Consider the following 17,125-nt stretch of genomic DNA (forward strand, 5'->3'; position numbering starts at 1 on the left):
AAAGTGACCGGACGCTAGGTGCCTGCGTCCGGTCAACTCCAGAGAGGTTCCAGAGAGGGAGATTCCTGATCGGACGCGTCCGGTCAGTGCGGACCGAACGCTGGTCAGGATCTGGTAACTGACCGGCCGCTGAACAGCGAAGTGACCGGACTCTGGGTGCCAGCGTCCAATCAACATCAGTAAGGTTCCAGAGAGCAGTTTTCGTGACCGGACGCGTCCGGTTAGTGATGACCGGACGTAGATCAGAGTCTGGTCAGAACTTAACGGCTCTTTGTGACATAGTGGCGGGGATAACTGACCGGAGCGTCCGGTCACCCCGCAGAGTGATGATTCAGCCTCCAAACGTTATGTTTTGAATGAGAGGGTATAAATACCTACTCCACTCGTCCAAGGGAGGTCTCTTGCCCATTTGTTCGGTTGAGAAACACCCTTAAGAGTGCAAAGGGGAGCAAGAGCCTAGTGAGGTGATTGAGATTTGAGAATCCAAGATTAATGCCTCATTAGTGCAAGGAGAGTAGTAAGTGTGCATCCACCCTTCTCATTAGGCTTGTTGTGGTCAAGTGAGAGTTTGTGCTTGTTACTCTTGGTGATCGCCATCACCTAGATGGCTTGGTGTTGATTAAAAGTTTGGTGATCATCCAGCGAAGCTTGTGGATGACCCAACTCAAGTTGTGAGCGGTTGTGGGCGATTCACCACAACGGAGTGTCAAAGAGTCAGCCCGTAGAGAGCACTTGATCCTTAGGCGGATCAAGGGGGAACTACACCCTTGCACGGATGCTCCAACGAGGACTAGTGGGGAGTGGCGACTCTCCGATACCTCGGCAAAATATCGTCGCGTTCCTTCTCCTCTCTTTACTTTAAGCATTTACATTTGAGCAATTTATTTCTTGTCTTTACATTCTTATAATTGCCATGCTAGAAGTAGGATTGGAATCTTGTCTTTACATTCTTATAATTGCCATGCTAGAAGTAGGATTGGAACCTAGGGTGCAAAACTTTTATGCGGTAGAACAATAGTAACACATTATAGGCACAAGGGGTGAAGTGGGCAAGTGTATGGTTTAATTATTGCAAAGAATTTTAGAATTAGCCCAATTCACCCCCTCTTGGGCATCTTGATCCTTTCAGAACGCACCTGGGCATCTTGATCCTTTCAGAACGCACCTTGATGCCATGATGCTAAACTTTCTTGCCTTCCATGCCATTCCGTCCACTTTTACCTCTAACGATGTCAAACAGACAGATGAAATGACCATGTTGCCCTACAGTGGAGCCCGTTTGTTAGTCACCCAAACCTTCCTCTTTTTTCTTCTCTTCCGTGTAGCAGCGCCGCCCCGGTCGAATCGATGGCGCCCGAGAGCCTGACGCAATGCTGGGGGCATCCCCGGCCAACACGACCAGCGCCCCGGCCACCGCTACCAATATACGGCGAGCTCTGCCCTGACCGCCGCGAGCGAACTCCACCCCAGCACACGGCGGCGAAGCTGCTGTCGTCGCGCGACCGCTCCTGCAGCTTAACGAGGCCCTTGAGCGTCGTTCTGGAAGGTGGGCGAGCTAAACGCAGACGAGGTTGCCGTTCCTTGGCATACACCGCGGCCACACACGACGTCGTCGTCTGGGCCTGGGCGTCATCCGCAGCCTGGGCTTTATCCATGGCGGCGAAGAGCTCCCCCTGCGCAGCAAGTGTGGCGCCTGAAAGAATCAAGATGCCCAAGAGGGGGGTGAATTGGGCTAATTCTAAATATCTTTGCAATAATTAAACTCTACGGTTAGCCCAATTAACCCCTTGTGCCTAGAAAGTGTTTCTATTAGTCTAACGCACAAAAGTTTAGCACCTTAAGTTCCAATCCTACTCTAGCATGGCAATTCTAGGAATGTAAATGACAAGAATTGAATTGCTCAAAATAAATGCTCAAAGTAAAGAGAGAAGGAGGAACACGGCGATGTTTTGCCGAGGTATCGAAGAGTCGCCACTCCCCACTAGTCCTCGTTGGAGCACCTGCGCAAGGGTGTAGCTCCCCCTTGATCCGTGCAAGGATCAAGTGCTCTCTACGGGTTGATTCTTCGACACTATCGCGGTAAATCACCCACAACCACTCACAACTTGAGTTGGGTCATCCACAAGATCTCCGAATGATCACCAAGCTCCCAATCACCACCAAACCGTCTAGGTGATGGCGATCACCAAGAGTAACAAGCACGAACTCACTTGACCACGACAAGCCTATGAGAAGGGTGGATGCACACTTTGCTACTCTCACTAATGAGGGCTCTCTTTGGGATTCTCAAATCTCAATCACCTCACTAGGACCTTACTCTTCTTGGCACTCTCTAAGGTGTTTCTCAGCTGTTGGAATGAGCAAAAGTACCCCCGCACACGAGTGGATGTTGTATTTATAACACCGACTAAAAAACGAACCGTTATGTGCCTCTGCGGGGTGACCGAACGCTTCGGTCAGTTCTCCCCGAACTCCAGTGTTTAAAGTGTGACCGGACGCATCCGGTCGTGATTTTCCCTCTCTAGAACCTTACTGGAGTCGGTCGGACGCTGGCCCTCAACGTCCGGTCACTTCACCTCTCAGCGTCCGGTCGCACCAGACGATTTCACCTTGGTCAAATGAACTGACCGGACTCTGCGCCAGCATCTGATCAACCCGGAACCAGCGTCCGGTCAGTATTTGACCCTCCATTCACTTCCAACTCTCGATCATACGTGAATGAAGTTTGCTCCATTGGATCTAAGGGCTATTTTGGAGCTACCTAGTGCTAGTTTTAACAAGTGTGCACCACACCTAACTCACTAGACTCACCTAGGTCAAGCTACCCGTCCATACCCCCTTAATAGTACGGCCAAAGGAAAAACAAAGTCCTAAACTACTCTAAGTGTCTCTTCAACTCCAAACGACACTTAGAACTAATCCATCATTAATCTTGTCGTCCATCCTTTGAAAACCGAAACGATTTCCGTCGTAGGGGCATGACCATCATGATTGCCCAATCGATCTCCATTACCATGACCTAACTTAATTGCCTCTGCAAAACACACGTTAGTCATAGTAATCACGTATTATCATTAATCACCGAAACCCAACTAGGGGCCTAGATTCTTTCAGCGCCCGCCACCCGCGTCCGCGGCGCCGCCACCTGCGCAAGTGGACGCCCCGCCGTGCTCTGGAAGCCACCGCGAGTATCGGTCGAGCCCATGTCTGCCCTGCCTTGCAATACTCGGCTATAAAAGCCAGAACGCGTCCGCCATGGCCACCCTCTGGATCTTTCAAAATTCGCCACGAGCGAGCCTTCTCGTTTCGATTCCTTGTAGCAATGAGTGATTAAGGTTGAAAGCTAGCTCCTAGAAGCAATCCTGTCGAGAACGATCAAGGGTGGTAGTTGTATTGGCTGATCCCGTCGCCGCTATCCGCCATGGTCGCAAAGCCAAGAACGTGCGTGGCCAGATTTTTCCATTCCTCACTTGGTCATCGTCTCAGTATCCCTGACACAGGAGGAGGCTCCACCGACAGAGGCGACACATGGCCGCGCCAGCCACGCCACCCGCGCGCATGGCTGCGCCCTGCCCCGTCTTCCTACGCGTAGCCGCGCCCTACCCCTCCAGCCACACAGCCCGCGTGCACGACGTTCAGCGAGGTGCGGTGGGCCCCGAGGCGGCGAGCGCGGCCGTCCTCCAGGACGTGGCGTAGCCGACCCCCAGGCGCGGTGTGGCCGGCCCCAAGGCGTGGCTCGCGGCCAGCTCGAGGGCGGCGTGCGGCCGTCGTCCTGCAGGGCGCGGCTCTCAGCCGGCCCCAAGAACGGTGAGCACACGCTCGGGGTGGCACCGGAGCACACGACGTGAGATGCAAGCAAGGCGGGCGTCCGAGGACAGGGCTCGTGCTAGCGACTGGCGCGCGAGCAGGGGTGCGCTCAAACGGCGAGCACCTCCAGTTCGACGACGCGATCGAGGGCGAGGAGACGGACATGGAGACCGACCCATCCTCGACGCCATCCCCGTCTCCATCGTCGTCCCATGCTCCTTCCGCGTCAGCTGAAGCAACGGGCGCCAGAGGCTGCTCGTCTTGAGGAAGAAGGTGTTGGAGTCGCTGACAACTTGGCCCCACCCGACGAAGAGAGAAAGAGGTAGAGGATAAGGTTATGCGAGAAAGGCATTTTAGACGTTTTCACTGGCTAGGCCCACGTGTCAGGGCTGGCAAATAGCAAAAACCAAACGAAAGGTGGACGGAATAGCTTGGGAGGCAAAAAAAAAAAAAAGTGTCATGACACCAGGGTGTTTGAACTTTTTAGTGGCCTGTAGGCTTTGAGCATCTTTTATAATGGCACACAGGGAAAAGGCTCAAATAAGAAGCCTCAGCCACGAAAATACCAATCCTGGTTCGCCATCAGAATGCCCACTCGACCGATATGTCTGATCGGTGCAAGGAATGGGTACTTAGAGAAAAAGATGTCAAACACCTCCAGGTCAATTAACCAAAGGCACGAGCTCCCAGTCCCGAGAGGCCTCACAGGGCATATGAAGAACCAATTCACGCAATCTGCTCTTCTATTTATATATAAAACACAAAACGTCATATCGTGTTGCTGAGGATGATGAGATAGGGCAGCCTTGATCCAAGAATACGCTCTTTACCAAAATAAGCTACAAGTCACCATCTATATGAAGCCAGATGTTTGTGGCAACCTAAGCTAAGTACATCCTACAGTATAAGTTAAAACCCCTCCATCCATTCAAACAAAAATGGATGTCGAACATTCTATGAATGTTGGTTGATATGTCGTCTAATATACACGAAATCTAATAAACCTATCACAGAACAAAACCGCCCTACCTGTTCTTCACAGCAAAATCCAAAGCTTACAGGAGTGATCCACCGGCTGAGGTACCATGTGGAATGTAAGCATTAGATTAATAACAAAGAGAAAACGAAGAAATATAAGCAATCATAACGGTTCGGCACTCACCTGAAATAACATCACAAACCTACCAGCATTTGGAGCTTATATCCATCTGCCTCTATGCAAAAATTCATACAACATAGATCAATCACTTTTGGACAAACATAAGTCCGACCAAGACTGATGTATGACAATTTAACATAAGTCCAATAAGGAAAGCAGACAACCTACCTTATGCGCCTGTATGAGTACAAATCCGTAGAACAGGAATAGAAATGGTTTCTCACAGACGAAAATCACAGTAACAATATTAGTTGTTTTCAGTATGGCCGTGAACGCGAACCACCACCCTGGTTTCTATTGGGTCCATGGCCCCCGCCATCTCTGTTATTATCCCTGCGTCCACCACCACCATAGCCACCACCACGGCCACCACTGCACACATCACACAGTCCAAATTACATAAAAGGGGCATCCACATGAATCATGATTTAGCACACAAATTTGAAGCGCTTCCTTTTCCGCTTGTGTAATAACCTTGATGAAATCACTCATGGTTCACAGATGACAAACAAACATAATTTCAATTCGTAAACATTAGCACATGACAACATAGCACACAAAAATGTAATTACTTCGTCTGTTGAAACATTCTAACTATTTCCCCTCCCATCAATGAATTTTTAATAATATATGGTATTGCAATCAGCACAAATATTACTTTGTTCAACTAATTAGCTTCTGTGAATAGGAGAGTTCAAGCCAACAAAAGCTGAAAACGTAACCATTCACCACCCATGTATTACTTATTTAGAAGTATATCATAAAAGGGCCTGAATGAAAGCACAAATCATGACCTTTGGGCTATGTGTTTCTGATCAACCATTAGTATCTTATGTATGATAGAACAATTTACAAACTCAGTTTGGTTGGACAATATCTATTATGAAGCTAATTCAAAGCCTAGATCAAAATGAAGTGTTAACAGTGCATGGCATATAAAAGTCGATCATGTGTTTTTGTTTCTGATGGGAATTATCTTTTGTAGCTAAAAGTGTCATGCAAATGAAATTCCATAGACTATGGAATTCCAATACCAGTAGTACTTGATTCAATTTGATATGGCAATCCACACTTCGCATCTAGCAAATAAACAGATAAAAACTACTTACCCATGCCCATAAGAGGGTGCTGCTCTGGGTGCTGATTTCTCAGCCATCACAACGCTGATTTTGTAGCCTCTCATGTCATAATCTAGAACAGAATAGATGCATTAGAAACTGAACTGGACCATGCATTGGAGAAATTGATATCACTAACAATGAAAACTCGACAGAAATCTTACTATTGTAAAATCCACCAGCTGAGTGAGCAGCAGAAGGATCTTCATAAGCAAGGCAAGCATCTCCTTTGGCTTTTCCAGAGTCATCAGTATATATTTTTATGTTCCAGGGCCACTGATCTTTGTAACCACGTTTTTGCTTGATCCTTCCAACCTTTTTTTAAAAAAATAGCCGCAAGCATTGCAGAATCATCCGATGCAAAGGTAACACGAAGATGAACGGCAACACATTAAATAAATGAATTGGTTTGAACAGCATGATAGCGCATGCAAAAACAAGATGAAACTCTAAAAAAAGTGATGATTGATAATAAGAATCTAAAAATGAAACTCTAAAAAAGTGTTAGTTAATGACAGACTCAACATAATGTGAAACCAACTGTACAATATTAAATATAGAAAGGCGAGAAAAATCAGTTCCATACAGATATCCTAAACAAATAAGCTAAAATTCTTAGAAGCATAATAACAACCAAGGATGCAGTGAAACACTAGATTTGATGTAAGCCATAACATTTTCCATCACCAGAAGTCACATTAGAAGATTGCATGAATATAATTACACAGAATAATTAGTTAACTACTAAAGGTTGTTCTACCTATTCAGCAGTAGAAATTTTGGCTATAAAATGCACAATTACAGTGAGCACAATTACTGGCATACAAATCTAACTAGCAAACTAGTAAAAGAGAAGTAACGAATTCTGTTACAGAATTATGAAATATATATACCATTAGAGAAAATGATAATCTTGTAAAGCATACAATTACTATCGCACAAAAGGAAGTGATGTAAATTGAATTATACCTGGCCGATTCCTCCAAATAGCTCCTGTAATTCCTCAACAGTGACATCAGGAGGCAAATTTGAGATGTAAATCCTTGCATTGTCACATGTCTCGTCACAATTTTCATCACACTGCTTAACTTTTCCAGCTGATTCAGGGTCAGCACTACCAGTATAACCGCCGCCGCCACCGCCGCCATGATAAGGTGGCGGTGCACCCCCAGATCCTCCACCCCCAGGCATGGACCGACCACCATATCCACCATCATATGTAGGAGGCAGACCCCCTTGCCCCCCTGGGGCACCACCATATTGGTGTGGAGGCGGGGCACCATAGCTTGGTGGGTATGAGCCCGGGCCACCACTGTAGCTATTAGGAGGCGGCACTGCAGAATCTGAACCATAAGCATTGTTGCCTCCATAGGAGCTAGGAGGCGCTGCATAGTCACCCACAGGACCACCATAGGAAGGACCTTGTGGAGGAGCTTGTCCATAGCCACCAGCATTGTAGCCACCTTCACTACCCCTTTGGTTCTCCTGATCTCGTCCCCCATAGCTGCCACCTCTGCCACCACGGTCACTACCACCACTTCGATTGTATCCTCCTCTGCCCGCACCTCCACCACCACGCCCACCAGAATTGTAGTCTCCGCCATCTCTGTCGAAACCACCACCTCCTCCAGAACCATAATCACCACTGCCACGGTTGTTGTAGCCCCCACCACCTCCACCAGACCTATTATAGCCCCCACCCCCACCGCCACCACCTCCACTTGGGCAAGGTGCTCCACACTTATTGCATTCAGTCCTCCTCGCGAAGTTCACATTGCCACAACTGCATCAAGATTCGTAAATTTTTTTTTCAGGAAAGAGATACATCAAGAAATCAGTTATAATAAAACAATTAAGCTTTCTGCATCATGGAAGAACTAAAGCTACTACATACAAAGAAAAGAACACATATATGAAACTATACCCAAAAAAACAAACCATAACCCTTTCCTATAATCCTAATCAAATGTATACATCTATTACAGTTGTCCTGAATTGCATCTCAAAGTCAAATATCAAATAAATTTAAAAGCCATGAAACTCAGCTTGAAATTGTCATCACTAGCCATCTAGCCCCCAAATCTTTTGGAATTATAATGAAATCAAGACACCCAATGTTTCAATCCATAGAAGCTTATTAAAGTCCTGTAAATAAGACATCGCAAACAACAGGTAGCTATATACCATCCAGCTACATGGATGCAAATCAAGCTAAAGGAACAGGGAGCTAGGTCCTGCACACCATGCCGCATGCAAATCATTATCCGACAGCATAATGATTCAATCACCCAAACACCGCAAAAAAAACATCTCGAAACAGTTTTACTTGATTCGAGTCTACACGCCAGAATTCTCATCACAGTATGGAATAACACGATTCAACGAATCTAGTTCCAACAGACAATCGACGAACAAGCTATTGAAAACGCACCTTGCGTCAGGGCAAACCCAGTCGCCTTCGCGTCCACCCCCGCGCCCGCCACCGCCTCGGCCAACTCCACCACCACCGCCACCTCGTCCTCCGCCACCGAACCCGCCGCCGCCACCGCCGTAGCCTCCACCACCACCACCTCCATATCCTCCTCCCGCGCCGCCACCTCCATACCCTCCTCCACCGCCTCCGCGCCCACGGCCGCCGCCGCCGCCGCCACCTGCACAAGCACGAATCGCTCAGAATCAGATCCAGGGAGACAGACACACGCACGCAGGTCGGGGGATCCAAACGCGACCTCGGCCACCGTATCCGCCGCCGCCGCCGCCGCCGCCGCGGTAGTCGTCGGATCCGTAAGACCCTGACATGGGCTCAGGTCGCGCCTAGGCCTAGGGTTTGGGACCGTTCGAGAAGACAGGGCGGAATAGAGCGCTCGTGATGCGGACAGGGAGGTAGGAGTATGTGTACGTGGAGTAGGGCAAAAAGAAGCCGCGTTTCCAAGTTGCAACCGGGATAAATCGTACTGTGCTTAACAGTGGTGGGCTATTATAGGGCGGTTTGGGTGACCGAAACTGGGCCGATTGGCTTCTTGGAATACATATAAGCCCAGTATCACTATGTATTTTGGGCTTTGTTGAGCCTGCGGCAGTTGCATCGCTCGTATATGCTGCTGTTTTTGGCCCAGCAAAAACTACCATTTGAGTGTTTTTCAGTATTTTGATTTGAGTTATTAATTTGACGGATCTACAACTTTTTTTAAACAACTACAAGAAGCTACTTTCTGCATACATGAGATGATATTTTTATATTCAAATTATATCCACAAATATAAGGGTTTCTGAGTAACCAGTCAAGGGCTAACTGAACCCGCCAATAATCGTGTCAATTGAGAATCACGAGCGTTGATTTTAGGTAGAGGTTTGAAATGTTTTTTCCTCCCTCCTTAATTTTTTTTATCTTAAAAGTTATAGAAACTCTTAGGATATGTTTGGTTTTGAGACAAGAGGGACGAGATAAATTCATTTAGTCTTCTTAGGATATAAGATGGCATCTACTCTATGTTTGGTTGATGGAATAGTGATGTCCCTACTCTGTGTTTTTGGTTGGAGGGATATAGATGAAGTAGATACATCACTATCTGTGTTACGTTAGATATTCGTTAAGTGAGACTCACATATCATCTTTCACCTTTTTTCCAGCTTCTTCGACAAAGTTGCCCAACCACAGCGATCAAGGGCATCTTGCCATGGTCGAGGCTGAGCTCACTCATGTTAGGGCTGCGCTTGCTAGCGTTGGAGTCGAGCTTGTCCTCACCGAGTTCAGGCCTGCCAACGGGACGAGAAAAAGAGGAAGAAACACGCGGCAACGAAAAAGAAAATGACATCACGATGGGCCGAGCTCGTACCTCGAATTTGGAGGGACACCGAGAGACAACATCTCACAAGAACATGTACTCCCAGGGACAGTTTCATATTCCACCTGACCCTAAATCATGTTAGGGCTGTGCCTGCTAGCGTTGGGATCGAGCTTGCCCTCACCGAGGTCACGCCTGCCAACGGGAGGATAAAAGAGGAAGAAACACGCGACAACGAAAAAGAGAATGACATCGTGATGGGACGAGCTCGTACCTCGAATTTGGAGGGACACCTAGAGACAGCATCTCGGAAGAACATTTGCTCACAAGGATTGTTTCATATTCCACCTGCCCCTAAATCAAACAAAGGATCAATCTCGACTCCAAACTAAACAAATGTGTGGGTAGAGGGAGTACAACCTATGAGGCCGATTTCTTGATTGTTTGCTCTAATAGTGGTAATTTTTAATTAAATTTTAGTTTTTTTAGAAAACCGTCACATAACACTTTTTTTAATTACACTTTATTGATTTTAAAATAATAGCTACATTATCCACCAATATATAGCTAGTTTTACAATAAAGCACGGTGGTTATTCAACTTACTTAGAGACGGCTGAATACCCCGATGGAGGATGGACCTCAATATAGAAAGTTTAGCCTACATGCTGAGCTTCGCCATTGGGCAATAAACGAGCTCCTTATATCAAAAGAAGAAGAGAAGAATAAGAAAATTAAGGGGGTGTTTGGTTCTATGGACTAAATTTTAGTCCATGTCACATCGGATGTTCGAATGCTATTTAGGAGAACTAAATATGAGTTAATTATAAAACTAATTACATAGATGGAGACTAATTTACAAGACAAATTTATTAAGCCTAATTAATCCGCAATTAGCACGTATTTACTGTAGCATCACATTGTCAAATCATGGCCTAATTAGGCTTAAAAAATTCGTCTCGCAAATTAGCCACAATCTGTGCAATTAGTTATTTTTTTCGTCTATATTTAATACTTCATGCATGTGTCCAAACATCCGGTGGGACAGGGACTAAAATTTTCCTGTAGGAACCAAACACCCCCTAAAAGTCCTTGCAATTCGCATATACGTATTTCTCACCGGATGTTCGTTAGATAAGCGTGGCCTCAACACACACGGGTCGCACAATCTCTGAAAATACTATACGGATCTCATCTCATCATTACACGCCGGCAAAGAATGTTCTTTGTGTCTGAACTCTTTTGTATGGACCAATCATTATCACTACAGTACTCGTTTCAACGGGACGAAATCCCCTGAGCCATGGATCGAAACAAAACAAACTGGCCTTCACGTAGCGCAATGCCGACAAGGGCACAAGGCGATCACGACTCGTCCCCCACGCCCTACATGGCCGCACGTCTGCGCCATTTTTTTTAACAGACTGACGGCTGACCCTCACCCTGTCACGTGTATATAAACCGTGCTCCTCCCGCCATTTCCACACAACCAGAGCTCAAGCCATCTCCATCGATCTCCTCCTCCGAGCGATCGACACGCTCCCCGCCAAGCAGCGATGACGGCATTCCTCCCCATCGCCGTCCTCCTGTCCCTCCTCGTCACCGGCGCCACGGCCGGCGGCTACGGCAGTCAGACACCTAGCCCCTCGACACCGGCGCCCTACACCCCGACGCCCGCCACGCCAGCGCCGACGCCGACGCCCGCGCCCTACACCCCGCAGCCCGCCACGCCCAAGCCGGCGCCGGCCGCGCACGGCTACGACGACAAGAAGCTGGTGGTGGTGCGTGTGGAGGGCCTGGTGGTGTGCCAGAGCTGCGCGAAGCGGGGCTCGCAGAGCCTGGACGGCGCGGCGCCGCTGCCAGGGGCCAATGTGACCGTCACCTGCCGCGACAGGAAGAACCGCGTCATGGCGTACCGGCGGCGCGTCGCCGACGACAACGGCTACTTCCACGCCGAGTTCGGCGTCCAGCGCGCCGACGGCTACTTGGACAAGGACCCCCGCGGGGCCTGCTTCGTGCGCCTGCTCTCGTCGCCCGACCCCAAATGCAACATCATCACCAACATCCACGGCGGCTTGGAGGGCGCGCCGCTCCGCGACGAGGGCAAGCAGTGGATCGACGGCCGTGGCTTCAGGAACGTCGTCTACGCCGCCGGCCCGCTCGCGTTCAGGTCGAGGGAGTGCGCGCCCACGCGCCACTACTGAGCGCACGCGAGAACACTAGTGTGTGCCAGGACCATGATGAGCACACGCGTACGTGCGCTAGTGATCTGAGAGAAGTGATTCATATGTTCCATGCATTTCGGAGGATGATTTCGATTTCCTTTTTCTTTAATATTTCCCCAGTTCTGGACCGGTGTTTAATTTGTTGTTTGCAGTGTGACATTCTCTGTAAGCTAAAGTTGCTCTGATGTCTTTAAAGTACGTGAGAAGGCATTTATATTTGTAAACTTCAAGGTTCAAGCCTCCGAATCATGGCTCTCTTTGTATACATCTGATCGTTTACGATATGCTGCCAGATGGTCGTATCTGAACTGTGTTAGTTCTTCTTTGTTTTTCCCTCATAATGAAACACACGTCAACGAATGTGTTCTCGAAAAAAAATGTTCTTCTTTGTTTCTCTGTTAAGAAAGTTATAAAGATGCAGACATGTCTTAGCCTATCCGCACCGCGACCTGCAAACAGCCCGGCACCGTGCGCTGTAGCGTGCACGCGCCTGCACCGTGTGCCTGCAAAGCCGCCGGTAGCGTACCGGCTGCACAGTGCAGCGCTACTCTCAGCGCCCGCAGCACGCACGCTATACACTGTAGCGCGGAGAGAGAGAGTTGGTGAGAGAGAAAGGGGGAGAGAGGGAAATAAAATATGGAACAGTTGGTATAGAGTATGGGATAGAGATAACACGGGTGTGGGAGAAATAGGTATAAAGTAGAGAATCTCGATGACTAGGATAGAATATTCCTTTTTAGAGATGGAAATAGAGGTGGACGAGTGCGGATAGCCTTACAGTTCTCTTTTACAGCCTGAGAATGTTATGCGTTTGACAAATTAACATTCTGATAAAGATTCGCGACTGAAGACCTGCTTGGCACTCCGCTTCCTGATTGGGGTATCAGGTATGTCTTGATATATATCTGATCTATTCCTGCGGAGATCAGGCTAGGTAGTTATTTAGCTTCATCAGAAATAATACTCGCGAATCTTGCTCGATTCAATGAAATTGACACTCTCTCAGTCCAAAAAAATCTTTACCTCACGACATAAATTAAACAGTTTTGAACAAATACCTAGCTCTACATTTCCATGTAAACCACAGTAAAAATGAAAAGGGCGTTATTAGCGTCCGGACGCCCGCGGCTGCTTGTTTCCCGCGCGTAGCGAGCGGGTGGGGCGGACCTCAGCTTGCTCCGGGGCCAATACGCGAGCATCGCGTCGCCCGTCGGCCCACCACCTCCGCGGGCATTTGTGTGCTCGTCGGGTAGGGTTTCGCACCGAGCTCGAACTACCGCGGCGAGATGGAGGGAAGGAAAAGAAGGGGAGGAAAAGGAGAGGGGTGAGGCGCGCCGCGCGTGGTAGAAGCCGAAACCCTGTGACAAGTCGTTGTCCGCCAGCTACCGGCGCCATTCCAACATGTGCAAGACCTGATCTACTTTTGAAACATCCAGATGAAACATTTGCAACATACGTATGAAGATAGATGAAACATTTGAAACATGTGTCTGAAACACTTGAAAAAAACACATGAAACACTTCAAAACCATTGCAACACGTACGCAATATCCAGATAAAACATTTGCAACATATGCATGAAACATATGCAACTTTCAAATAAACACACTTGCAATATACGTCTAAAAAACAAATGAAACATTAGGGCAGACGTTTGCAACATAAGTGTACAACTATTGCAACATATGCAACATCCATACGAAACCCATGCAACATATCTCTAAAACAACTGAAACAATCGAAACATTGCTTGCAACACGTGCTTTCAGCGCAATGTCACCTTACTGCTTGGACGAATGGAGCTCGTCCTTGTGAAGCTCGATGCCATGGAGTGCTCGAAGGTCGTCGATGCGGAGCTCGTAGTGGCCGCGGCAGGCGAATGGAGCGCGGCCGCGACAGGAGGCGCGAGTTCGGACATGGGTGGGGGCGGCGCAGGTAGAGTCCGTCTCGCAAGCGGGGGGCGGCGCGGGCGAGCGGAGTCTGTCCCGTGATGATGGGTGGCGTCAGCGAACGACGCAGGCGGAGTCCATCCGAGCGGGGGCGGCGCGGGTGAGCAGAATTGTCCCGCGAGCGGGGTCGCGCAGTGTAGAGCAAGCGTGCGACGTGGGCTGGGTCCGTGAATGAGTGAATGAGTGGACGAGACTCGTCCGGACGAGAGTAAAGGGACGGACGCCGGATACAAGCATGATCCAAATGAAAATGAAGGCTCTGCCCTTGGGAGGGCTGCTCTCCAAAAAAATTGGGGGTATACTCCCTGACTTGTGGGCCCGCAACACTGCACTGTTCCTCTTTCCTTCCGTTCCGTCACTTGATTCAGCGGAACAGAAGGGTGAAATTTCCCACTCGAAATGCCTTCCCTCTCCAATGCACCGCTGAATTTTCAGGCGAGTTCATCTCATTGCCGCTACAGATGGCCACGCTTGAGTTTCGGTCTCGCCTTTGAATACTTGATTGGTTTCGAGTGATATAGGGTTCCGCGAGGGCGTTTGCAGTTGAGTTGAGATGATGGCCCTGTTCGCTTGAGCAGCCAGAATCAGCCCAACTTTTCAGCCATGGAAACAGTGTTTTTCTCTCACAATAAATCAGCCCTACAAATCAGCCGCAACAGCAATAAGTCCTGCCGAACAGGGCCGATGACGCCGTGGATTACCGTGTGCGCATCGTCGGTCGGCTCTCCTAGACATGGAAGTCGCCGGTGCGCGCGGCCTGTCGGAGTCGCGAGCACACTCTTCAGGTGCCCAGGTTCGGACAGACACTGCTCCCCACTCCCACCCAAGAGGTCAATGTTTTATGGACTTCTGCCGAAATTTGATTCTCATTTCTTTACAGCTGGAATAAATTGGATCTAGAATTTCAGATGGTTGCAGTCAAGTACAGTTCTGAGCTTTGTTCCAAGTTTTTTTTCCTTACAGTATTAGTTATGGCTTGTATGTTGGGAGAAATGAAGATAGCAAAACAATATTGTCACTTTTTTGAGGATATAATGTAATGAAAATTAACTAAAAAACTGCAACCTTATGAGAACAAAATGGTTTTAATCTGTCTTGTCTGACGACTATAAGGAAAAAATACTTCATATCTGCCTCTCCTTTTATGGAAAATATAATGCCATACATGTAATTCGCATAACCATATCACATACGAATACAGAAATTGCCAACCCATCCTTCTATGTGCCAAAAGCGTCTGAACATGATTGCCAATGTGAAACCCACTTCAAACCCCAAACCAGAAAAGGTAAGCATAAGAGGATGGCCTCTGTAACACCCCAAGTGTTTACCACCAGTTAAGCAATGGGTTTGAGCTCAAACATGGCATATTAAGTGATGATGAAGATGTTAGATCAAACATATGAAAATGAGCCAGCACTTAAACTTGGACCATGCACCATTGCTTACATGCTGCCCTTTCTAAAAAGTATGCTTGGGTAATGCTGGATGTACTTGTTTCATGTGTCTCGCATCAATATCCATCTATATTGATCCATGGAAAAGTTTCGTGAAGTTTGGAATCAAGAAGTCACATGAAATGACAAGTTATGTCCTTGCCTGGATTGTTTTATAAAGTGAATGGAATTCTAGATCATCAACCAAACCTTGCAACCTTACCCAAATGACACTAATTGAACTCTACAACAAAAGTCATGAAGGGTTCGTGTTGAGCGGAGGACAAGAAAATACCTCCATCGGTCTAAAACATGGATTTAAGCTTTACCGTGATGCTACTTTGACCTATGTTGACCAATCACTTATAGTGCTTGCATGGAGTTGCACCTTAAATCAAAGTTGAAGTTTGAGTAGAGTAGAACAAACTTTGTTTAATGGTCAAGAGCTAGATCAGCTTTGAAGCAAGTCAAACCGAGCCCTCAAGTTGGAATCCATGGCTGTTTTGGAGCTCAAAAATTTGGCTAAGTCCCTAATGGACTGAAACTGAGATTTCAGTTTTCGTTTACCCTGCTTTGGAGCCTTGTATCTCTCCAACTAGGCCGAATCAGACTTTGACACTTTAAGAAAAGTTGGAGATGTCGCGTAGGTCTACAACTTTTATTACTACAACTTGTGCCAAAACTAACTGGTTTAGGAGATATGAAGGGACAAAGATTGAGATTTCAGGCGTATTTTCGAGGTAGTATTGCTGCTCCTTCAGAATTTTTGAATTTGGAGTTCGGTGGCAGACCGTGCAGTCTGCTTGCTGCCGCGTGGCCTCCATGCGCGCCGGCTGCTCGCCAGCTCTTCCTGTTCTTCTATTTGAGGACCGGCGCTGCCTCTCAAGAGCTTCCACTCACTCACCTCCCTCTCCTTGTTTGCCTGGGCGCCGAAGGAGCAGGCCGCTGCCGCCATTAACGCTGAGCTGTATGTGACTGCCGTGGCTCGTTCCCTCTCGGCTCTCTCTCTTGTGTGGTTTTCGCCCTAGGAAGCTGTAGCCGAGTTGCCTCCGCCGGAGACGGTGAGCTCCTCGTTGCAAATCGCTGCCGCGCCAGCGTACAGGGCCGTCGCCGTCCGCTGCGGCCGCCGCGCATGTGGCTGGGCCGCCTCGGGCCATCTCTGGCCGTGCCACGGCTACCCATGGGCGCATGCGGGTCCCCTGGTCCTTCCCCGCCCCTCCATCGTCGCCGACGCACCGCCTCCGGCGAGCTCCCGCGCGTCCACTGCTCCAAGCCACGCCAAGGATCTCGCGAAACAATTCGAGAAAAGGGAAGGATCTAAGTGCGAAGCAATGACTCTAATGAATAGTGCTCATAAGGACCTCTTCGCTGACGTTTGATTTATATTTTCCGCAGGGTCCCCGATGCAAGATTTAAATCTCTTTTTCTTTGATTTAGGCAGATTTGAATGATCCACTTTGAAAAATCATAGTAAATTGTAGAAAAATCCTAAAATAGCAAATGAGGACTTTTTGGAATCCTTGTGAAATTTTCTATGCAGTATATCTATAATATTACGTGTTCTAGTTTAAAGTTTTAGCTGTAAAAATGGATTTGTGCAGTTAGGGTTTGAATGCTAGTCTTACTTGTTTTTTTATAACTGCAGTT

At 48.0% G+C, this 17,125-nt stretch overlaps 2 protein-coding genes across 3 annotated transcripts; one reads left to right on the forward strand and one right to left on the reverse strand.

Annotated features, from left to right (window-relative positions):
- Positions 1–4,532: 4,532 nt before the first annotated feature.
- Positions 4,533–8,984, reverse strand: LOC136457703 (transcription initiation factor TFIID subunit 15b-like). 2 transcript variants are annotated; one of them, XM_066457724.1, is made up of 9 exons: positions 8,814–8,982; positions 8,703–8,735; positions 8,516–8,603; positions 7,054–7,867; positions 6,249–6,399; positions 6,076–6,157; positions 5,135–5,338; positions 4,970–5,021; positions 4,533–4,882 (listed from the first exon to the last, which is right to left on the reverse strand). In XM_066457724.1, the coding sequence occupies exons 1-7, from the start codon at positions 8,881–8,883 to the stop codon at positions 5,224–5,226; spliced, it is 1,353 nt and encodes a 450-aa protein (XP_066313821.1). In that variant the 5' UTR covers positions 8,884–8,982; the 3' UTR covers positions 4,533–4,882; positions 4,970–5,021; positions 5,135–5,223. The 2 variants fall into 2 exon arrangements, with proteins under 2 accessions (XP_066313821.1, XP_066313820.1); XM_066457723.1 differs by having other exon boundaries at positions 8,516–8,735; positions 8,814–8,984.
- Positions 8,985–11,424: 2,440 nt separating this feature from the next.
- On the forward strand, positions 11,425–12,072 carry LOC136457705 (non-classical arabinogalactan protein 30-like). Its single transcript, XM_066457725.1, has one exon. The coding sequence runs from the start codon at positions 11,425–11,427 to the stop codon at positions 12,070–12,072; it is 648 nt and encodes a 215-aa protein (XP_066313822.1).
- Positions 12,073–17,125: the final 5,053 nt, after the last annotated feature.

Source organism: Miscanthus floridulus, chromosome 6 (genome assembly GCF_019320115.1).
Source record: "Miscanthus floridulus cultivar M001 chromosome 6, ASM1932011v1, whole genome shotgun sequence".
Classification (NCBI taxonomy): Eukaryota; Viridiplantae; Streptophyta; class Magnoliopsida; order Poales; family Poaceae; genus Miscanthus; species Miscanthus floridulus.

What these genes read in the sequence shown, in the direction of transcription:
- LOC136457703 (XM_066457723.1), bottom strand. Translation starts at nt 8,883, where the DNA reads ATGTCAGGGTCTTACGGATCCGACGACTACCGCGGCGGCGGCGGCGGC. An exon ending in TATTTGGAGGAATCGGCCAG is followed by an intron (nt 6,400 to 7,053) that starts GTATAATTCAAT and finishes TTTTAAAAAAAG; the next exon opens with GTTGGAAGGATCAAGCAAAA. An exon ending in GCACCCTCTTATGGGCATGG is followed by an intron (nt 5,339 to 6,075) that starts GTAAGTAGTTTT and finishes TGATGTGTGCAG; the next exon opens with TGGTGGCCGTGGTGGTGGCT.
- LOC136457705 (XM_066457725.1), top strand. Translation starts at nt 11,425, where the DNA reads ATGACGGCATTCCTCCCCATCGCCGTCCTCCTGTCCCTCCTCGTCACC.